Source organism: Coregonus clupeaformis, unplaced genomic scaffold (assembly GCF_020615455.1).
Source record: "Coregonus clupeaformis isolate EN_2021a unplaced genomic scaffold, ASM2061545v1 scaf0452, whole genome shotgun sequence".
In the NCBI taxonomy this organism is placed as follows: domain Eukaryota; kingdom Metazoa; phylum Chordata; class Actinopteri; order Salmoniformes; family Salmonidae; genus Coregonus; species Coregonus clupeaformis.
The window spans coordinates 90,903-115,385 of record NW_025533907.1 but is presented as its reverse complement, the minus strand read 5'-3'; the positions used below and the strand labels follow the sequence as shown (position 1 = coordinate 115,385).

The 24,483-nt window shown below is 41.5% G+C and overlaps 2 protein-coding genes across 2 annotated transcripts in view; one reads left to right on the top strand and one right to left on the bottom strand.

The window, feature by feature from the left end:
- LOC121586946 (beta-chimaerin-like) overlaps positions 1-14,842 on the top strand; it is a 68,417-nt gene extending 53,575 nt beyond the window's left edge. The window contains exons 8-13 of the mRNA XM_041904026.2: positions 608-692; positions 3,961-4,134; positions 4,356-4,433; positions 4,661-4,798; positions 4,986-5,091; positions 14,198-14,842. Of these exons, the coding sequence (XP_041759960.1) occupies positions 608-692; positions 3,961-4,134; positions 4,356-4,433; positions 4,661-4,798; positions 4,986-5,091; positions 14,198-14,369 (753 nt within the window). The 3' untranslated portion in view covers positions 14,370-14,842. The remainder of the gene's footprint in view (positions 1-607; positions 693-3,960; positions 4,135-4,355; positions 4,434-4,660; positions 4,799-4,985; positions 5,092-14,197) is intronic.
- Positions 14,843-21,687: 6,845 nt separating this feature from the next.
- Positions 21,688-24,348, bottom strand: LOC121585721 (peptidyl-prolyl cis-trans isomerase FKBP14-like). The gene is made up of 4 exons (XM_041902042.1): positions 24,051-24,348; positions 23,287-23,438; positions 22,811-22,961; positions 21,688-22,709 (listed from the first exon to the last, which is right to left on the bottom strand). The coding sequence occupies exons 1-3, from the start codon at positions 24,242-24,244 to the stop codon at positions 22,840-22,842; spliced, it is 468 nt and encodes a 155-aa protein (XP_041757976.1). The 5' UTR covers positions 24,245-24,348; the 3' UTR covers positions 21,688-22,709; positions 22,811-22,839.
- Positions 24,349-24,483: the final 135 nt, after the last annotated feature.

Sequence of the window (24,483 nt, the reverse complement as noted above, 5' to 3'; positions counted from 1 at the left end):
TGTCAGCCATATGTCTAAATCTATCGACTGAGCTAAATGGATATGGCGTATGTTTTAACCCATTGACGGCTGTGAACATTGTCAGATTTTTGAGCACTTTAACCTCTTTGTTTCAAGCTGTTGATTTTCTAAAACAGAAATACAGTTGTAACGTTTTGAATACAATCAATTATTCTGCTCTTGAGAGAGAGAACACAACAGTAGGACAGGTGACCTAACCTGCCCTGGGTCTTACTCACCTCCAGAAATACAATGAATAAAAGTATTCACAGATATTGTCTGTTTGCGTATATGTGTGTGTGATTTTAGAGAGTTACAATGTTTGTTTAGTGAGAGCGAGAAGGTGTGTGTGTGATTTTAGAGAGTTACAATGTTTGTTTAGTGAGAGCGAGAAGGTGTGTGTGTGATTTTAGAGAGTTACAATGTTTGTTTAGTGAGAGCGAGAAGGTGTGTGTGTGATTTTAGAGAGTTACAATGTTTGTTTAGTGAGAGCGAGAAGGTGTGTGTGTGATTTTAGAGAGTTACAATGTTTGTTTAGTGAGAGCGAGAAGGTGTGGTGTGTCTTCCAGACTCTAATCTATTGCTGTGATGTCTCACCTTTCCATAGGTTCATACGTTCCGAGGGCCTCACTGGTGCGAGTATTGTGCCAACTTCATGTGGGGTCTCATAGCCCAAGGGGTCCGTTGCTCAGGTAACCTGCTCTTCCATTCATATATCCCAACACTGCTCACTTCTCACCTAGCTACCATCAGCTGGGAGTGTAATCAAACACTGACCTGGGAGTGTAATCAAACACTGACCTTTCATGGGTACTTCATCACATTAGGGCACCGTCCCAAATGTCACCCTATTCCCTATGTAGTCCATGTGTGTAGGGCTCATAGGGCTCTGATCAAAAGTTATGCACTATATAGTGAATAGGATGCCATTTGGGATGAAAGCCTAAAGAAAAATAAATAAATAACTCCAATCCCTGATCAGAACTAGGTGTCCTGTTAACATCCCTCTGGGCAGAAATGTATTAAGTCAACATTTTCAACAAATCATCCATGTAACCAGGTTCTGTCTCATTTTATCCCAAATCAACGATACGATTTCCAAGTTTGATTTATTTCAAGAATTCACGTTTGCTGACAACTCGATCAAAAATCAATCAAATTGGACAACTGATTGGACGTCTTTGTCCGGTTGGGTTGCATGTCATATGACTAATTGTAACACATGAGATGTCAAACTTGAAATGCTTAACAATTAATTTATTTTTAAACACTATGACAATAAAAAGGGTATTACAATATTACGTCCAAGCCTGGATCATGTCATGGAATGAATTTGGTCAGTTCCATGTAAATAACTGGTTGGAGGCGGCCTGTGAAATGTGGTAATTTAGCATTCCTCAGTGACACCTGGGACAAACCAGTTCCCTCTGCAACTATGGCTGTCAACTATTTATAAACAAGACAGACGCACACAGAGAGCTCAAAAGGTACGTCAACGGGACACACCCAGTCAAGCAAAGACATCCAAACACTGTATCCACAAAACTGCAACTGCAACCAGGCTGTCTGGCCGTGCTGTCTGGCCGTGCTGTCTGGCCGTGCTGTCTGGCCGTGCTGTCTGGCCGTGCTGTCTGGCCGTGCTGTCTGGCCGTGCTGCCTGGCCGTGCTGTCTGGCCGTGCTGTCTGGCCGTGCTGTCTGGCCGTGCTGTCATGCTTTCTTGATCTCTTTGTAATGGAGATCCTTTTAATGACTGGTTTTAATCCCTGTTTCAGTGCTTCAGTACATGGGAAAATATCTCAATACTGTATCATTCCAATCCTGAAGTTAAATTGAGTGAAAAGGGACACATTAACAGTAGCTGTCCTTGGAGCTTCCTGCGAGATAAAAGGATGTAATATTTAGGGTTGCAAAGATTCCGCTAAATTACCTAAATTACCTATCTTTGGTAATTTAGGTAATTATCATTAACTTTGGTAATTTACACTTGGACATTTAAAAAAATATATATATATTATATAAATGTTTTATATCTCTGTCCATTAGTTTCTAGTGGATAGACCATATCGTTGAAGAGAAAATAGCCTAATTTAATGCTAAAAGCATCTAATCAACAATGGCATTATTTTCAGTTAACTCTGCAACTCTTCCAACTATTGACTCTGCAACTCATCCAACTATTTAATGGGACCAATGGATTTCACTAAGTTGCTGGTTTATATTTAGGATAATGTTTTACAGCGTTGTCATTGTATTTTTCATTTTCAAATCCTCTTATTTGATTATTTTATATATTTTACATGTAATAAGTCCACACAGAGGGCCAGAGATAATTACAGATACCTGTGATAATCTGAAGTACCCAAAAAGGGCCACTAGATGTCTTGTGATAAAATAAAAACTTGAAAGTTACCAAACTTCTGGTAGTGTACTGGTAAACGTAGAAAGTTTCCAGTAATTTAACCGCCTTTTGCAACCCTAGTAATATTGATCAAGAGCCCACTCCACCTAATGATTCCACTGATAATTTCTGTGCTAATCAATAATGTTGTATCCTAATGAACTTGTTGAAATGTTTGTTGGCTGAATAACCGATCAGACTGGTCCAGTGAATTATAGGGTTCATACACACAATAAAAAGACATTACAGACATTTACAATTTAGCAAGACTGTAGCACAATTGACGATAGTAGACATTACAAACATTTAACAAGTAGACAAGTAGATTTGGAAAGTCCCTAAACACTCTGCGATAGACACAGGGTTCTATTATTGCCTGGACACAATCCTGACATGGATGTGTTTAACGGAGGACTAACTCTGCTGTTTTCAGTGTAGACAGATGGTTTGTTGTTCAGTTATTAGCCATGCTTATAAGCCCCAGGCAAACACTGGTGTCATCAGACAGCCCTGTGCCCTATGGTAATCAGGAGAGATTTATTTAGTACTTCCAGTTCTCTCTGAAGCAGTCCTTCTCTAACACACAGAGATACACAACTGATGATTGTCTTTCTATCCTCATTGTTTCTCTCTCTCTCTCTCTCTCTCTCTCTCTCTCTCTCTCTCTCTCTCTCTCTCTCTCTCTCTCTCTCTCTCTCTCTCTCTCTCTCTCTCTCTCTCTCTCTCTCTCTCTCTCTCTCTCTCTCTCTCTCTCTCTCTCTCTCTTCCTTCTTATCCGGCATGTTTAGCTTGTCCTCTTCCTCCCTCTCCCCATCTCCCTCTCTCAATCTTTATCTGTTTCTGTCTGTCAGTCTCCCTTTGTCTCTCTCTCTCTTCAATCTCTCTGTGTCTCAGCGTCTGAGAATAAGGAACCCCGGTCAGCAGAGCAGTAATAATGCTGGGTACTTGTTGGTAGTAAAAACGCCACTACCAGTGATGAATGATTCAGCTGGATGTTCTTATTGAGTCAGGGAGACTCCTAAGTACAGTATGTTTAAAGGCAGGCAGAGCAACTTCAACCTAGGCTACATTCCTGTGGCATCTCGCAGAGAGGCAGCTTGTTCTATCTTTCTCATGGTGTGTGTGTGTGTGCGTGTGCAGGCCAGAGCAGGACAGTGATGCCGCACAGAGAGGCATTCCCTTCCACCACAATGTGCTGCGTGCTGTGTTCCGCTCTCTTGCCACCAGCTGTCCAAGACCCTCTGCGTGACTAGAACCACAACACTGACCAACAGCCAAGACAAGACACCCCCCTGGGGACAGATAGACTGTGACGTGGCCCACCATGGCATATTGAAACAGCCTGGTCTTACCCTAGCTGGCTGGGCTTTCTCTCTGAGATTGGGGTTGATCACTGTACTAATTGTTACCTCTAACCACTCTGTATTGTGTTACAGTCTTACATGTTGTTTTAGAAGAAGTCGACCATAATCATATAAGATTAGAAGATTTGAATAAATCCTTTCTGTATGGGTGAGTATTTGAACACTGACTGACTACCTCTCTGACCTGTGGTTTCCAGACTGTGGGCTGAACGTACACAAGCAGTGTTCCAAGCTGGTGCCCAGCGACTGCCAGCCAGACCTGCACAGGATTAAGAAGGTGTTCAGCTGTGACCTCACTACCCTGGTCAAGGCCCACAACACCACACGGCCCATGGTGGTGGACATGTGTATCAAGGAGATAGAACTACGAGGTACAGATCCGTTTACCAGCCATTCAGGTTCATTCAGTTTAGAATGTTTCTGGGACATTTAAGCCGGGTTCACCCTGCATGTTGTTAGCCAAGGGCTAAGCTGAAAGAATATTCAACTTCAAGGTGAAAATGGATGTCTGTGATTGGTTCTGAAAAAAAAAATAGATTTGTAGAGGGTACAGGAAGTAGAGTTAACCGACTCTCTGTGTTACTGCTTGCAGGTCTGCAGTCTGAGGGCCTCTACAGAGTGTCTGGCTTCTCAGAACACATTGAGGATGTGAGGCTCGCCTTTGACCGAGGTTTGTGTTAAATTAATTTCCTTTGCCTCTGGGCTAAGGTCTGGTTTAAGGTTATATGAGACATGAAAGTCCATAGGTTCAAATGAAAAGCACAGGAGAGCCGTATCAGACCGCAGGATGTTGTTATGTGCAGTGTAAGGGGCATATATATGTTGCATTGTGGGAATTGTAGTGAATATACTGCAGTCTGGACGGTACATAACGTGTCCTGTGTGTCATCTCTGCAGATGGCGAGAAGGCAGACATCAGTGCCAATGTGTACAACGACATCAACATCATTGCTGGAGCTCTGAAGCTCTATCTGAGAGACCTGCCCATTCCAGTCATCACATTCCACGTGTACTCCAGATTCATACAAGCTGCAAGTACGTACTCCCATACTTATTCCCACAATTAGCTCAATGTACCCTGGGTCTCCAGCGCAATGAGCTAAAGGCTAGGCAATAGCTTGGGGAGCTAAAGAAAATCTTCAGGTCTTAGGCGCGGTTATTTATCAGGTGAATGTAACTAATAGTAAGTAACACTTATCGTAAGTAACATTTCCTCTGGTAGAAATTCCCAACCCAGACACCAGACTGGAGGCCATCCACGAGGGGCTGCTGCAGCTCCCGCCAGCCCACTACGAGACCCTACGCTACCTGATGATGCATCTCAAGAAGTGAGGATACACACACACACACACACACACACTTCATCTGCTCTTCATGGGGTTGAATCAGTGATGTAGTCATATAAATATACAGTTGAAGTCGGAAGTTTACATACACTTAGGTTGGAGTCATTAAAACTTGTTTTTCAACCACTCCACAAATTTCTTGTTAACAAACTATAGTTTTGGCAAGTCGGTTAGGACATCTACATTGTGCATGAAACAAGTCATTTTTCCAACAATTGTTTACAGACAGATTATTTCACTTAAAATTCACTGTATCACAATTCCAGTGGGTCAGAAGTTTACATACACTAAGTTGACTGTGCCTTTAAACAGCTTGGAAAATTCCAGAAAATGATGTAATGGCTTTAGAAGCTTCTGATAGGCTAATTGTCAGCCAAGACCTCAGGAAATTGTAGACCTCCACAAGTCTGGTTCATCCTTGGGAGCAATTTCCAAACACCTGAAGGTACCACGTTCATCTGTACAAACAACAGTACGCAAGTATAAACACCATGGGACCACACAGCCGTCATACCGCTCAGGAAGGAGACGCGTTCTGTCTCCTAGAGATTAACGTACTTTGGTGTGAAAAGTGCAAATCAATCCCAGAACAACAGCAAAGGACCTTGTGAAGATGCTGGAGGAAACAGGTACAAAAGTATCTATATCCACAGTAAAACGAGTCCTATATAGACATAACCTGAAAGGCCACTCAGCAAGGAAGAAGCCACTGCTCCAAAACCGCCATAAAAAAGCCAGACTACGGTTTGCAACTGCACATGGGGACAAAGATCGTACTATTTGGAGAAATGTCCTCTGGTCTGATGAAGCAAAAATAGAACTGTTTGGCCATAATGACCATCGTTATGTTTGGAGGAAAACGGGGGATGCTTGCAAGCCGAAGAACACCATCCCAACCGTGAAGCACAGGGGTGCCAGCATCATGCTGTGGGTTGCCTTGCTGCAGGAGGGACTGGTGCACTTCACAAAATAGATGGCATCATGAGGAAGGAAAATTATGTGGATATATTGAAGCAACATCTTAAGACCTCAGTCAGGAAGTTAAAGCTTGGTCGCAAATGGGTCTTCCAAATGGACAATGACCCCAAGCATACTTCCAAAGTTGTGGCAAAATGGCTTAAGGACAACAAAGTCAAGGTATTGGAGTGGCCATCACAAAGCCCTGACCTCAATCCAATAGAAAATGTGTGGGCAGAACTGAAAAAGCATGTGCAAGCAAGGAGGCCTACAAACCTGACTCAGTTACACCAGCTCTGTCAGGAGGAATGGGCCAAAATTCACCCAACTTATTGTGGGAAGCTTGTGGAAGGCTACCCGAAACGTTTGACCCAAGTTAAACAATTTAAAGGCAATGCTACCAAATACTAATTGAGTGTATGTAAACTTCTGACCCACTGGGAATGTGATGAAAGAAATAAAAGCTGAAATAAATCATTTTCTCTACTATTATTCTGACATTTCACATTCTTAAAATAAAGTGGTGATCCTAACTGACCTAAAACAGGGAATTTCTACTAGGATTAAATGTCAGGAATTGTGAAAAACTGAGTTTAAATGTATTTGGCTAAGGTGTAAACTTCCGACTTCAACTGTACATGTAATGTTGTTGTTTCTCACCTTTCTAAATGATATACAGTGGGGAAAAAAAGTATTTAGTCAGCCACCAATTGTGCAAGTTCTCCCACTTAAAAAGATGAGAGAGGCCTGTAATTTACATCATAGGTACACGTCAACTATGACAGACAAAATTAGAAAGAAAATTCCAGAAAATCACATTGTATGATTTTTTATGAACTTATTTGCAAATTATGGTGGAAAATAAGTGTTTGGTCAATAACAAAAGTTTCTCAATACTTTGTTATATACCCTTTGTTGGCAATGACACAGGTCAAACGTTTTCTGTAAGTCTTCACAAGGTTTTCACACACTGTTGCTGGTATTTTGGCCCATTCCTCCATGCAGATCTCCTCTAGAGCAGTGATGTTTTGGGGCTGTCGCTGGGCAACACGGACTTTCAACTCCCTCCAAAGATTTTCTATGGGGTTGAGATCTGGAGACTGGCTAGGCCACTCCAGGACCTTGAAATGCTTCTTACGGGGGGGCGCTGTTGGAAGCCAAGGATGTAGCACGCGTCTCCCTATCGCTCCTGAGTTAGTGACCAAATTTATATATTTAACTTTGCAAAATTGCATACATTTCTGTTTGCCCAGGCGTCTGAAGAGACCCATAAACAACTCAGTTCAAGTTTAATAAATTCAAATTCGTAATGACATCAACCCGGCCAAAAACAGAGTCTGCAAGAGCAGGCCGCAACAAGCCTGCAACTTCTCCCGACTCACCCCGCCACCGAACGCTGCCAATGCCGCCCCACGGAAACACTGACTGTGGAGATGCTGCAATCCGTGATAGGCACCCTCAAAACCGACATTTTCGGAAAAATTGACTGTCTCTCTACCAATCTCAGGTCAGAGATATCAACGATCAAAGACGAGCTTAAAAAATCTATCGAGAGTATACAGAATAAGCTCGACGCACATGGGGTGACTTTATCGGATTTGGAGCGAGGTGCTACAGACCACAGCACTCGCATTAGCGAGCTAGAGGCTAACGTCGGCTCATTGACAACTAGGGTGGCATTCCTCGATAATAGATGCGAAGATATGGAAAGTAGAATGCGGAGGAACAACATTCGTCTACTGGGAATACCGGAGGGGAGTGGAGGGCCCAAGGCCCACGGAGTACATGGCCCAGCTACTTCAGGAGCTGCTCGGGCTAGAGGAGAAGCCATTGCTAGACCGGGCTCACCGCACTCTGCGTAGCCGACCCAGGGATGGAGAACCCCCACGACCATTTGTCATCAGGGTGCATTTCTTTCACGTCCGCAACGACATACTGAGAAGATCGGGAGAAGCATCCCCTCTTCTACATAAAGGTAAAAGAGTCTCGATATTTGCGGACTACACAACAGCTGTGGCTAAGAGGCGGGCTAGCTTTGGAGCTGTGAAACGCCAACTACACGCCTGCCCGGGCGTGAAGTTCGGCCTCATCTACCCTGCGGTTTTGAGACTGACTTTACCGGACGGCTCCATGCACAGATTCGAGGACCCGGCTATAGCGGCAGATTTCATCAACAAGAACGTGAAAGCGGCTGTTGTACCGCATGGTGTGTAACAAATGGTTGGCTGGCTGGTCTTCCTAGCAGGCTAGTTAGCAGGCCGAATGGGTGACTAACGAAGCCATCTTTGCTGGGTTCATCGACATATGAATGTCATTCTCTTTTTTATCTCTTTATTTCCAGCCCAGGTTTGCCGCCTCTAATGCCAATATCTGGGGGTCTGCATGGCTGTTTCAGTATGTTCATTTACCATCTGCGTCGAGGTTAAACCTCTCTTTAATCGAGGATAATTTTCCTTAAACTCTGTTGGGGACCATTCTATCCATGTTTGGCTTACTCTAGTTAAATGGTCACTAATCTTAGGTAGCACAGAGTAAGAGTTATCATGCTTAGCTCTAAACTTTCTTTGTATTTAGGGTTTTGCTTGCATCTCATTTGGGGAGATGCTTCGGCAAGGGCGGGTGTGAGGGAAGGGTTTGTTCACTCTCTATTTGTATATAGTTTGTATATGTTTTTTGTGCCTCTTCGCTTGTTTTTGTTTTTTTACATTTGCGCTTTTAGGTTCAACTAAGATCTTCAGTTTACATTGTACCTTGTCCTTTACACATCCTCTCTCTCTCTTAAGATATGACTCAGCCTAGTGTAGCCCATACTGCTGGAGGGAATGGCTTTAATTTTCTTACTTGGAACTGCAGGGGCATAAATAACCCAGTTAAACGTAGTAAGGTGCTACACCATCTTCATCATTTGAAAGCTCACATCATCTTTCTCCAAGAAACTCATCTGAAGGTATCACAACACTCAAGTCTTAGGTGCAGATGGGTGGGTCAGGTGTTCCATTCCTCATTTCAGAGTAAGGCGAGAGGGGTGGCTATTTTACTTCACAGATCGGTACCTTTTACATGTTCTAAGGTGATCGCAGATCCCCATGGTAGATATATAATTGTCAGTGGTAGGCTGCTCAATACAAAGGTTCTTCTTGTTAATATCTATGCTCCTAATTGGGACAATGGTGATTTTTTCAAATCGGTTTTCTCTACACTCCCAGATATGTCCACCCATATGTTGATTTTAGGAGGTGACTTTAACTGTTGGTTAGACCCACAATTGGATCGATCCTCCACTAAACCTACCACCTTATCAACCTCAGCTAGAGTTGTTCGAACCTTTATGTCTGAATTCGCAATCTCAGATCCTTGGAGAATGGTTAATCCAGCTGGGAAAGCATACTCTTTTTTCTCATCGGTTCACCACACTTTTACGCGCATAGACTACTTCCTTGTTGATGACCGGCTCCTCCACTCCATATCTTCATGTTCATATAACCCAATTGTTGTATCTGACCACGCCCTGTTACTATGGAAGTAGCTTTTCAAAATGTAGACAATCAGCGACCGCCTTGGCGACTAAAAAACTCAACTGCTCAGTAATGAACACTTTGTCAATTTTGTTTTGAGTCAAATCGACTTCTTCATGATTACAAATAGAACCCCAAACATCTCTGCGTCTACTCTCTGGGAAACTTTGAAAGCTTATATCAGAGGTGAAATTATCTCCTACACCGCACATGAGAACAAATTGAAAAGGAATAGGTTATCTATGTTAACACGCTGTATTGCCCAATTAGATGACATTTATGCCGTTTCACCATCCCCGGATATTTATAAGGAACGTTTAACTCTGCAAGCAGAATTTGACACACTATTAACAGACCAGGTTACTGAAATGCTTGTCAAGTCTAGGAGCACTTACTATGAACAAGGAGATAAAGCCAGTAAATTATTAGCTCACAAGTTACGTCAACTATCATCATCATCTCAGATTACAAAAATTCGTACATCATCTGGGATATCATTAGATCCTGGGGGGATCAATGAGGAGTTCAAGAGATTTTACCAGTCTCTATATACCTCTGAAAGTAAAGCGGATACACTGGAATTGGATGATTTCTTCCACTCACTTTCTGTGCCTTCGGTCGGCCGGGATTTGGTTAAAAAATTAGAGCAGCCGATCACTGTTGAAGAACTGTCTAACGCTGTCAAATCCCTTCAATCTGGGAGAAGCCCAGGGCCTGATGGCTACCCGACAGAGTTTTATAAAAAGTTTATCACCAAAATAGCCCCTATTCTAATTGAAATGTACAATGATGCATTTGTAAATGGTGCTCTCCCACATACTCTCACTCAAGCAACCATTTGTGTTATTCTTAAAAAAAACAAAGACCCTCTTGACTGTGCATCATACCGTCCAATTAGCTTGCTAAATGTGGACTATAAAATTCTAGCCAAAATTCTGGCAACGCGGCTAGAAACAGTCCTCCCATCAATTATCTCTCCGGATCAAACAGGATTTATAAAAAATATACACTCATTCTTCAATCTCCGAAGATTATTTAATATTATATACAATCCTTCTATCGACAATACCTCTGAAGCCATTATATCCCTGGACGCGGAGAAAGCGTTTGATCGGGTGGAATGGAAATACCTTTTACACTCTAAATAAATTTGGCTTTGGCTCCAAATTCATGACCTGGATAAAACTTCTGTACTCATCCCCCCAAGCCTCTGTCAGGACTAATAACACTCAATCAGATCGCTTCCCTTTGCAAAGATCGACACGTCAGGGTTGCCCTTTAAGTCCCTTACTGTTTGCCCTCGCCATAGAGCCACTTGCAATAGCACTTCGCTCCAACCCCCTCATCAAAGGCATAGTCAGATACGGGCACGAACACAAACTGTCTTTATATGCAGATGATTTATTAATATACACATCCAATCTTTCTGTCTCTGTCCCTGCTGCCCTTGCCACTTTCGCATCCTTCGGTCACTTATCAGGGTATAAACTAAATCTCAGTAAAAGTGAATTGATGCCACTTAACATGGCTGCAAAAAAATCCCCTTTACATAACTTGCCATTTAAAATAGCTCACAGTAGTTTTATTTATCTCGGGGTACATGTCACAATTAGGTTTGAAAACCTTTTTCAAGCCAACTTTGCTCCTCTCTTAACCCGTACTAAGGACGATTTGGAACGGTGGTCTTTGCTACACCTCTCCTTAGTTGCTAGAATTAACTCTATTAAAATGAATACTCTCCCTAAATTCTTATACCTCTATCAGTGCCTTCCAATATTTCTACCCAATACATTTTTCAAAAAGATCGACGGCCTAATTCTACCCTTTATATGGGACAAAAAACCTCCTAGGATGCGAAAACAGCTCTTGCAGAGGCCCAAACCAGACGGCGGTCTAGCTCTACCAGATTTCAGATTCTATTATTGGGCCGCTAACCTTAGGATCATTCAGTACTGGTTGCAGAGCAGAGTGATATTCCCACCCCCAACTTGGCTGGAGATGGAGGCTGCCTCGTCTACACCGGCATCATTGTCTTCCCTCGCTCACTCCTCTATTACAGGCCCTTACTCCTCCTTCACCAATAATATATGTGTCAAAACAACATTGAAGATCTGGAATCAATTTAGACGCCACTTTGGGTTTCAAACAACCTCTTCCTTGGCTCCGGTAGCCTCAAACCCAGCTTTTCCCCATCTATGATTGATGGTGCTTTCTCAACATGGTCTAATCTCGGTATTAAAAGATTCAGAGACCTGTATACTAACAATACATTTAGTACGTTTCAACAATTATCAGCTAAATTTGGTCTCCCCAGACATCATTTTTTTAGGTTCTTACAAGTCCGGAGTTATGTCCGCAGCATAGATCCAGGATTCCCCAACCTTTCTGGTGGAACACAGTTCGACACATTTCTCACCCCACTTCCTAATCAGAAAGGCACATTGTCAATAATCTATAGACAAATTTGCTCACTACAAGCCATCTCATTAAACAATATCAAATCCTCTTGGGAGGAGGAACTGGGTGAGGAAATATCTGATGAACTATGGGAAGGGGCACTCAAAAGGGTACATAGCTCTTCTATTTGCGCTCGACACGGCCTCATCCAATGCAAACTCATTCATAGGGCCCACTGGACCAAAGCAAGACTATCAAAAATTTACAAGGATGTGAACCCTAATTGTGTTCGATGTAACCAGTCCCCTGCTAATCATGTGCACATGTTTTGGTGCTGCCCATCTCTTGTTGGTTTCTGGAAAGACATCTTCAACACACTCTCAGAATTAAGCGGCACACAGATCGAGCCAGACCCTCTCATTGCATTATTTGGAGTTTCCTTACCCACAATACAATTGACCAAAATGAATAAGGATGTAATTGCCTTTGTCACGTTGTTAGCGAGACGATTAATTTTACTTAGATGGAAATCCTCTGCAGCCCCTTCTCATGCTCTTTGGATTAAATCTATTTTGAATTGCATAAAGTTGGAGGAAAATAAAACAGACACTCAATGGGTCTGTAGACAAATTCTATGCAAAGTGGGCTCCCTTCTTTTCTTATGTTAAAAGAATACATTTCCCTGCAGTTCCAGAGTGATGTATATTTATATATTGGTGATGTAAGAAGCCTGGTATGTGCATATACGACATCTCGGATGTTAAGGACGGTAATAACTGTGCTAGCTGACCTATAACAACTGGATCAAAACAGATATTTTTCCTTTTTTATTTTTATTTTTTCTTTTTTTTTTCTTAAAAAAAAAAAAAATCTTATTTATGTATTTAATGTCTATTTTTTCTTTCATGTCTGTCTCTCTATGTTTTGCTGTATCGTTGTCTTCAAATTGTTGTTCCATATTCATACCAAATAACTTTCAAGTGCAATTATTTACTAAATGCTGGTACTGAAAATTCAATAAACAAAGTATAAAAAAAAAAAAAAAAATGCTTCTTACGAAGCCACTCCTTCATTGCCCGGGCGGTGTGTTTGGGATCATTGTCATGCTGAAAGACCCAGCTACGTTTCATCTTCAATGCCCTTGCTGATGGAAGGAGGTTTTCACTCAAAATCTCACGATACATGGCCCCATTCATTCTTTCCTTTACACGGATCAGTCGTCCTGGTCCCTTTGCAGAAAAACAGCCCCAAAGCATGATGTTTCCACCCCCATGCTTCACAGTAGGTATTGTGTTCTTTGGATGCAACTCAGCATTCTTTGTCCTCCAAACACGACGAGTTGAGTTTTTACCAAAAAGTTCTATTTTGGTTTCATCTGACCATACGACATTCTCCCAATCCTCTTCTGGATCATCCAAATGCACTCTAGCAAACTTCAGACGGGCCTGGACATGTACTGGCTTAAGCAGGGGGACACGTCTGGCACTGCAGGATTTGAGTCCCTGGCGGCGTAGTGTGTTACTGATGGTAGGCTTTGTTACTTTGGTCCCAGCTCTCTGCAGGTCATTCACTAGGTCCCCCCGTGTGGTTCTGGGATTTGTGCTCACCGTTCTTGTGATCATTTTGACCCCACGGGGTGAGATCTTGCTTGGAGCCCCAGATCGAGGGAGATTATCAGTGGTCTTGTATGTCTTCCATTTCCTAATAATTGCTCCCACAGTTGATTTCTTAAAACCAAGCTGCTTACTTATTGCAGATGCAGTCTTCTCAGCCTGGTGCAGGTCTACAATTTTGTTTCTGGTGTCCTTTGACAGCTCTTTGGTCTTGGCCATAGTGGAGTTTGGAGTGTGACTGTTTGAGGTTGTGGACAGGTGTCTTTTATACTGATAACAAGTTCAAACAGGTGCCATTAATACAGGTAACGAGTGGAGGACAGAGGAGCCTCTTAAAGAAGAAGTTACAGGTCTGTGAGAGCCAGAAATCTTGCTTGTTTGTAGATGACCAAATACTTATTTTCCACCATAATTTGCAAATAAATTCATAAAAAATCCTACAATGGGATTTTCTGGATTTTTCTTTCTCAATTTGTCTGTCATAGTTGACGTGTACCTATGATGAAAATTACAGGCCTCTCTCATCTTTTTAAGTGGGAGAACTTGCACAATTGGTGGCTGACTAAATACTTGTTTTCCCCACTGTAATAATGATCTTTCTCACAGGGTCACCATGTTTGAAAAAGACAATTTCATGAATTCTGAGAACCTGGGGATTGTGTTTGGTCCGACGTTAATGCAGCCACCTGAACAGAACGCCCTGGCCACTCTGAACGACATGAGGCATCAGAAAGTCATCATACAGCTCCTGATAGAACATGAAGACGTCTTGTTTTGAAGGACTGGAGCCCTGTCTGTTGCTGGGAAGGAATATGACTTTTTATTTATCCCATACCAGAGGAATCTCAAGCCATCATATGTCTGTCATCATATGAAGTGTAAAAATTCCAAAATGTTTCTTCTCTCCCATAAGCATGACTGTTTCAGTTGAAGTTGAGTCTGTGGTACGTCAGTTAGACATCATGTCTTGTTACAGTAAGGTCAAAGGCCATATTCTCCTTAAGAGGAACAAGGTATTGGATACATCCCAAATGGCACCCTATTTATTACTTTTGCATTACTTTTGAACAGGTCCCATAGGGCTCTGGTTAAAAGTAGTGTGCACTATATAGTGAATAGGGTGGCATTTTGGACGAAGCCATTGATTCCAGCATTTTCACACACCTTTCATGGTGTCAGGTAGCCTAGCAGTTAGTGTTGGGCCAGTAACCGAAAGGTCGCTGGTTTGAATACCCGAGCCGACAAGGTTAAAAATCTGTTGATGTGCCCTTGAGCAAGGCACTTAACCCTAATTTGCTCCAGGGTCGCTGTAGTACTATGGTTGACCCTGTAAAACAACACATTTCACTGCCCCTTTCCGGTGTATGTGACAATAAAAACATATTTTTTTCATAAATGTAGCATCATCACATTACCACATTCTTCCTGGTTGATGTCTGTCTGCATATTGATTGTCTGCTCAAGTGTGTTCGTTGTGTGCTTATTGGTTAATGAGTGTCTTTGTAAAGGGAATGCAGGTTAAATCTTGTTTGATCAAATCAGATCTTTTTAGTGTTGACTCAGTAACTGTGTCATCCTATAGGGTGAGCTATGGATGGTCTATGTATGAAGCACTTTTTATTTAGCAAAGAGTGTGCTGATTAATTTATTTTATAAAGTTTTTATGTAAATGTTTTCAGCATCATGTGCTTTTTTTTTCTTAAGCTGATAGGTTGTCAAGGATGTGCGATGTGTTCCATTGTCAAAATGCAACAAAACCCCAAAAGGAATTGGTGAACAGAGCAGTTTAAACTTGTAAGGAAATGCTTAGAAACTTATTTTGAGTGGCACTGTTGAAGTTACATTTGCAACTGTTAGCTGGTACTAGAAAAATTGTCCTAGTTATAAGTATATGGTTTGGGTGAAATGTGTGTCTGAGCCTAAATGTTTACAGAAAACTATTGAATCAAACCTCCCATTTTAAATTGATACATGGAATGGGTAAAATATAAACGCAACATACAACAATTTCAATGAATTTACTGAGTTACAGTTCATATGAGGAAATCAGTCAATTGAAATAAATAAATTAGGCCCTAATCTATTGATTTCACATGACTGGGCAGGGGCGCAGCCATGGGTAGGCCTGGGAGGGCATAGGCCCACCCACTTGGGAGCTAGGCTCAGCCAATCAGAATGAGTTTTCCCCCACAAAAGGGCTTTATTACAGACAGAAATACTCCTCAGTTTCATCAGCTGTCCGGGTGGCTGGTCTCAGGCGATCCCGAAGGTAAAGAAGCCGGATGTGGAGGTCCTGGGCTGGCATGGTTACAAGTGGTCTGTGATTGTGAGGCCGGTTGGACATACTGCCACATTCTCTAAAATGATGGCGGCTTATGGTAGAGAAATGAACATTAAATTCCCTGTCAATAGTTCTGGTGGACATTCCTTCAGTCAGCATGCAAATTGCACGCTCCCTCAAAACTTGAGACATCTGTGGCATTGTGTTATGTGACAAAACTGCACATTTTAGAGTGGACTTTTATTGCCCCCAGCACAAGGTTCACCTGTGTAATGATCATGCTGTTTAATCAGCTTCTTGATATGCCACACCTGTCAGGTGGATGGATTATCTTGGCAAAGGAGAAATACTAACGGATGTAAACAAATTTGTGCATAACATTTTAGAGAAATAAGCTTTCTGTGCGTATGGAACATTTCTGGGATCTTTTATTTCAGCTCATGAAACATGGGACCAATACTTTACATGTTACGTTTATATTTTTGTTCAGTAATTGCTACTCGTAGACTGACAAACATCTAGTCTGGGTAGGGACTAGACCTCCTAGTATTTTTCCAATACATGCATCAGTTTACACTATTTGACACATACTAAAGTCAGGAAACATTGATGTCTAAATGTTCAGCCTAGAAAACTGCCTGGAGCAGCTATAGGTGCTGTGGAGCTCACCTACTCCTAACAACAACGCCATGACGACAAAGTTGACACATTCTCTGTTTTCCATTGTTGATAATATAATAATTGAAATCCTTTCTACGAATCCATTTTATTAAAAGTATTTTTGTGATTGGTGCAATTAAGATTGTAATTTATGAAATGCTGATTTATTAAAAGGATGTAAAATTACATTTTGCTCAATCTTTTATGTGTACATTTAGGATAGGCTACAATTCAATTGCTCAAAGAAATGTCTGCGTCATGGTGCAATGCAATCACAACACACACGTACTGCACCACACCTTCAATAGGACAATGATGGCTCAATAGCGCTGGTGCTGAAGAGAGCAACAATGGTGGATGCCCTGTACCTGAGGGAACACACTTGGGATGCGTCTCAAATGGCACCCTATTCCCTATTTAGTGCACTACTTTTGAACAGGGTCCATAGGACTGTGGTCAAAAATAGTGCACTATGAAGGGAATAGGGTGCCAATTTGGGACGCTACCATGATTAGTCACCCTGTCTCTAAATGTAAGGGTGTGGAGGAGTTTGCATGTATTGTTTCTTCTGTGTGTCTAGTTCTCAGGTAATGTGTTGCTCTGGCTGGCAGGTCAGGTATTCTTCCTGCAGGCTACCAGGGAGGTAACTTCTGTCCCAGTTTTACCTGCACCAATCAGGTGTGCATGGGCGGGGCTTTGTTTGTAGGCGATATAGACAGGTGTGTTCCCATACCTGTAACATTTGCTGCCTCTTAGTCACAGGAAATACATCAAAAGTTGGTTATTTACAGTCGTTTTTCTTCGTAAAACATTGGCCTTCATGTAAATTCAAGCCTTGATTGGATGTTGTAAATTGAGTCTTCCAAGTGGATGCATCTGTGGAAACAACTTGGAATCTACACTGTCTTAGAAGGTCTGTGTTTGGGTCATGTTGTCCTCAGCCGAGGACTGACCTCAAGTTTAACCCCCTTGGAGATACTAGAGGAGACCCCAGAGGGCTGAAAACATACAGGTGAGTTGATGGCAGGGGTATGACATTATATTATCCATTATAGCTGATCACAAACGTATAGCATGTTTACATGACAGCTATATGAACATGATTTCCTATTGAATATTTTGGATTATTGACAGACTTTTTATGGCATGATTGATTCTTTTTTCTCAATACCAGTTTGGCTATATTGACATACAGAAACGTATCTTGCAGGTGAAACTTAATCCTCCAGATATGGCAGCGCCTGTGAGATACCCTTGGTGGAGAGCGTTTGTGACAAGGAAGAGTATTCCAACAACCCAAGAATCTGGTGAGACCCAACCTTCTGGGGAGAATATGTCTCCTATCTCCTCCAAATCTACACCGGACTCAAAGGGAAACGAAACATTTCCAGATGCAGAAACCTTAGACGATGCAGAGTTTGAGCCAATGTTCAATGAGAAAACCTGTAGACGGAATCTCAAAGTTTCACGTTCTGGACGTTTTAAGGAGAAGAGAAGAGTACGGGGGACCATACCTGAAAATAACAACTTCAGTGGAAATGTTGCTGCGACTGCTGTTGCGAAGTAGCCCAGGGTATATCATTATCATTCTACCTGCCAGACTGCAACCTGTTATGGAGCATGGGACATTGATGATGCAATTTTAATTTATTTTTTGAGGCATTCTTTTAAGATATAACTTTCATAAATGTTGATCAATTGTGCCTATACCAGGTTAATATATTAGGTATACACCTAATTAATAATATGTTTAGGCCAATGAAGGATTGATACGGAATAGTTATGAAGTATCAAATAATTGTAAAAAATGATTTCATAATCAAAATTGTAGGGAATTCGGGAAGTAGCCCCAACCGGGACTCGAACCAGGGTCTAGCAACTGTCAAGCCAAGTCCTTAACGGTAACGCCAAGAGGTCTGGGTTAAGGTTGCTACATTACCAACTTCCTTCAGGAGAGTGTGTCCCCACACTTCTCTATACCAAGTCCCTCATGTGTATGGCCTAACAGGCACCATCCCACTTCTGACACCAATGTAGCAAATTCGTAAGGTAGCCCTGACAGGGACTCGAACCTGGGTCCAGCGACTGTCAAGCCAACACAATTACCGTTACGCCAACAGGTCCGAACCTCTTGACGAGGTCACTAGGTGTTGGGTTAAGGTCGTTACAATATCCATTTTCAAGTATGTTTTCATATTTCATACACACAGCCTAATGCACATGGTATCTAATGTAGAAAATATATCCTGCCAGGGTCAATGTTTTTATTTTTATTATTTCTTTATTGCCCTTTGTGTGTTTGTTTTCTTGTTTGTTTGTTTGATATGAAGCACTCGAGGTGGTTTGACATGAAGGACTCGAGGTGGTTTGGCATGTAGGACTCGAGGTGGTTTGACATGAAGGACTCGAGGTGGTTTGACATGAAGCACTCGAGGTGGTTTGACATGAAGGACTCGAGGTGGTTTGACATGAAGGACTCGAGGTGGTTTGACATGAAGGACTCGAGGTGGTTTGACATGAAGGACTCGAGGTGGTTTGACATGAAGCACTCGAGGTGGTTTGACATGTAGGACTCGAGGTGGTTTGACATGTAGGACTCGAGGTGGTTTGACATGTAGGATTCGAGGTGGTTTGATATGAAGGACTCGAGGTGGTTTGATATGAAGCACATGAATGACTCAAATACAACCAAACTTTATTTGGATCATGTTGGATTAATCTGATTCTGCTCATACTGTACTAGGCTAGCTAATATCTTTGAAGGAATAGAGAGGTTTGTTTGTACAATGAGGGAGCTATATCAATGACACAGATAAGAGTAGAGATGGAGTTGTGTGGTTATTATGCTAGTATGCACTAATGCAGTGGTTCCCAACCTTTTTTGGTTACTGTACCACCAACTGAATTTTGCTCTGCCCGGAATTCCCCTGAAGTACCCCCTCATGTGCATTTTATCAGTAAGTCTATGATCACGAGTCTCCTCAAGTACCCCCTGTGGATAGGCCAAGTACCCCAGGGGTCCTAGCACCACTGGTTGGGAACCATTGCAGTAATGAACCCTTACAGTGGATGTCAATGAAGGATATGCCAGCGTGTAGCTAGTGTTGAGGAGATTTTAAGATTACATTTAGTTGTTTACATCACAAAATAAAAAAAATAAAATAAAAAAACATCAGCATTTAGTACTGCAATGTACGTACACACTCACTCAGGAATTACATATGAAGTTAATACACCTTTGTTACATATTTATTGTGGATAATATATTTGCTATTCAGTCACTGTCTCAAAGTCTCTGTTTTGAATGGACTATGCCTACTGGCATAATTGTTTACAGTCTGCTAAAAGTTTACTTCAGAGATGTATATGAAAAAAAAACCCAGAAACATTATTGTAAATAAATGTGTAAATATGTAATTTGGTTTACTTTGTTTTATTTTCACTTAACAATAACAGATATAGTGAAGAAATCTAAATACATCTAAAAGTCTAAATACATCTAGAAGTCTAAATACATCTAAAATAAAATAAAATTAAATTGTATTGGTCGCACACACATATTTAGCAGATGTTATTGCGGGTGTAGCGAAATGCTTATGTTCCTAGCTCCAACAGTGTAGTAGTATCTAACAATACACGCAAATCTAAAAAGTAAAATAATGGAATTAAGAAATATATAAATATTAGGACAAAGTCTAGAAGTCTAAAAGTCTCAATAAATCAATAAATCTAAATACATCTAGAAGTCTAAATACCTCTAGACTATTAAAGATGCTGGTTTATTCTGGTTTCTAAAAGATAAATGGTTCCATGACCTTGCTTGAACCATACAATAGATGTAGCCATTGTCATTGTTCTGTTGCTAGTCCTCTGGGTGTGGTGAAATGTTTAGACTGCAACTTCCCTGGAGCTGCTGGGGTTATTTTTAAATCACACATTCTTGCCATTTAGAGCACCATTATTAGAAACATAATTACCTAGGCTTATTACAATAAATGTTGATGGATCCGGATGACAAGTTCCTCCTTACTGGATTTGAGGTAGCTACTGTAACTCATTATGGTTCATGCGAACGGTATGTTGCTAATGACAGTGCCAGGACTTGATAATGGCCGACCTTAATTAAGTGAAATGTACTGTATGTACACTATCGTTCAAAAGTTTGGGGTCACTTAGAAATGTCCTTGTTTTCGAAAGAAAAGCACAAAAAAAGTGTCCATTAAAATAACAGCAAATTGATCAGAAATACAGTGTAGACATTGTTAATGTTGTAAATGGCTATTGTAGCTGGAAACGGCTGATTTTTTATGGAATATCTACATAGGCGTAGAGAGGCCCATTATCAGCAACCATCAGTTCTGTGTTCCAATGGCACGTTGTGTTTGCTAAGTTTATCATTTTAAAATGCTAATTGATCATTAGAAAACCCTTTTGCAATTATGTTAGCACAGCTGAAAACTGTTGTGCTGATTAAAGAAGCAATAAAACTGGCCTTCTTGAGACTAGTTGAGTATCTGCAATTGTGGGTTTGATTACAGGCTCAAAATGGCCAGAAACAAATAACTTTCTTCTGAAACTCGTCAGTCTATTCTTGTTCTGAGAAATGAAGGCTATTCCATGCGAGAAATTGCCAAGAAACTGAAGATCTCGTACAACGCTGTGTACCACTCCCTTCACAGAACAGCGCAAACTGGCTCTAACCAGAATAGAAAAAGGAGTGGGAGGCCCCGGTGCACAACTGAGCAAGAGGACAAATACATTAGAGTGTCTAGTTTGAGAAACAGACGCCTCACAGGTCCTCAACTGGCATCTTCATTAAATAGTACCCGCAAAACACCAGTCTCAATGTCAACAGTGAAGAGGCGACTCCGAGATGCTGACCTTCTAGCCATATCTCAGACTGGCCAATAAAAAAAAAAAGATTAAGATGGGCAGTCTGAGATTTGGCTTTTTCTTTGCAACTCTGCCTAGAAGGTCAGCATCCCGGAGTCGCATCTTCACTGTTGACGTTGAGACTGGTGTTTTGCGGGTACTATTTAATGAAGCTGCCAGTTGAGGACCTTAAAAAGCAGCCGTTTCCAGCTACAATAGACATTTACAACATTAACAATGTCTACACTGTATTTCTGATCAATTTGATGTTATTTTAAATGGACAAAAAAATTGCTTTTCTTTCGAAAACAAGGAAATGTCTAAGTTACCCCAAACCTTTGAACGGTAGTGTACATCTGCGTGAACCTGAGTTGAAAAAGAATGAACCAGGTCATTCCTTCATACTGTATTCCCCTTTGCTCTATGTAATCTGCTTATTTACCCCTGTGTTACAGATGGTGTGAAATAGGGGGACAAATACTAGTGATGGAACGGTCTTCTGTGACCTTTTAATTTAAACTGTTCTCTACAAGTAAGCAAAGGAGTTGTTCTGCACTTTGGGTATTGGTATGAAAACAGGAGAAAGAGCGCCCTCTACTGATCATCCTGTACTCTGCTATGAGTACTTCTCTCTAAAGGCATTGGTGGCGCAGTTCTTCTGAGAGTTTTATGAAAAGGCATTTGATTTCAGTGGCTGACAAATACAGATATTCTTAGAAATACTGTATGATACTTTACAAATTGGTGACCCCATCATTCACCATCAGCCTTGTACTTGAACTAAAGACTTGTACTTGAACTAAAGACTAACACAAAAATATGTGTCTATACAGAAAATCATTTAAATGAATCTAAATAACTGTACATGGGTCACATTTGGCATAAATGCAGTGGATGGACTTAGTGTTCTCTATGATACGTATTCAAGGCAATTTCATACCCACAAATCCCTGAAAAATACAAAAATCTCCTAAATATATATATGCCAGTAAACCCTGGCGCTCCTCAGAACACTTTAATTGTAAATTCAGGACCGATTGAACATAGTGAAAATGAAATGACATGTTAATAGGAGTAAAGGCTGGTTTATACTTGGGCTAACGACACGTTATCCACAGACAGTCGCTTGATCTACTGTAAACCAACCTTATAAAATTCAGACTTCTACAGCTCATCGTGTTTGTAGGTAAACTCTCTAGAAGATATGAATCCATCTTCATCCTCGTCCTCCACCATCGCCTCATGGTGCGTGTCATTAGCATGGTAGCCATGTCTTTCAAACTCTTTCCTTAGGTACTCCTTCACCTGTCAAAGAGAGAACATAAAACCCTCACATAAACAAACACCTAATCTCTGTAACCCAGAAGTAAAATAAGCTGCCTACAGGAGATTAACAAACACTAGACCTGGGTTCAAATACTGGGCTTGATTGAGTTTAGCCTGGTGTAACAGTATCGCTGAGATCCATCTCCTGGAATGACTCATGGGACCTGGGACCGTTCCGAATCTCCATGATCTCAATGTCAAAGATCAACGTACTCTCAGGGGGGATTTTGCCTGGAAACAAAACTGAGCAACATGACATGATGTCTGTGTCCCAAATGGCATCCTATTCCCTAGTGTACTACTTCCGTCCAGAGCGCTCTAGTCAAAAGTAATGCACTAGGGAATATTGTCCCATTTGTGATGCATCTGATGACATTGACCCTTGACACTTGACACAAAAGGAGCACCTAGCCAATTAAAGTAATTATGGATTTCAGTGTCTCAGGAGATCACACATTTTCCTCTTGTACCGGTAGGCTAACGTTCTGTAATTGGGTATGAAGGATTCGGTAAGCATTAGGCTACTGGTAGTCCTATGTTAACACATGTGTAATACCTTTTCCCTCTTTGCCATAGGCCAGAGCTGGGGGGATAGTGAGCTTCCTCCTCTCTCCTGAACACATGTTCTTCAGCCCCTTATCCCAACCCTTGATCACCTCTTGGATCCCCAGGGTGAACCACACTGGCTGCTTATCCCCGTGGTTAAGGCTGCCAAGAGTCACACAGATCCATCATAGTGTTTTTAAAGGAAAATCAGTAACCCCTAAATTAAAGGGATAGTTCATGCCAGTGGTGGCTGGTGGGAGGAGCTATAGGAGGACTGGCTCATTGTAATGGCTGGAAAGGGTAATTCATGGAACGGAGTCAAACATGTGGTTTCCATATGCTTGATGTGTTTGATACCATTCCATATATTTCATATCAGCCATTACAATGAGCCCGTCCTCCTATAGCTTCTCCCACCAGCCTCCTCTGGCTCACGGGCAAAAACGCGTCATTACAGTGCTGACATGCACCATTTTTAGGATTGTATTGACAGTGGACTAATTAACAAAATACCGAAATATAGTTTTTGATTGGACTATCCCTTTAACCAACCGGTTTAACAATCAGAAAAACAAACAAACACAGTGATTGTCAATGTCCACAAACATGCCGTTGTTATGAGAGTGTGATCAGGGGGATTCATTTGGTGGGCAATTCAACCCTCGAGTGTGATGGATTGGTTGACCATTGGTTAGTAGACTGTAAGATTGCAGCAAGAAGCAACGGAAACGTATCCAATCAACAGAGCATTCCATATCGATTTCAACAAGTCACCTGGAATGAAACATGGTGCCATTGCGCTCCAGAAATCCCTCGAAGTGCACAAGAAGTATGTCTCCATATTTCGACTTCTGAAAGCAGATAAAGGGTTTATGTAAAACCTCAAATTTCACCTCTGGTTCGGGTAGTTTAGCGCCATTCACATACAAAAAGCACGAAACAATTGACCAAAAAGATAGGAGTAACATTTCAGTGGTTGCTGGTTGGATAGATATATCAAACCAGAGTACAAAACTAAATAGACAAGGCCTGATTAACAAGTGTGCAACAATGTTGCATGGAGTCTAGATCAATTGCTACCTACGTGGCAGGCAAACGTTAGAGGGGTACTTGCATTAACAAAATGTTTCCCTTGTTCAGTTGCGAGACCACCACTTTTGCGACTGGAGAGAATTTTTGGAGGCCACACCCAATTTCTAAATACTTT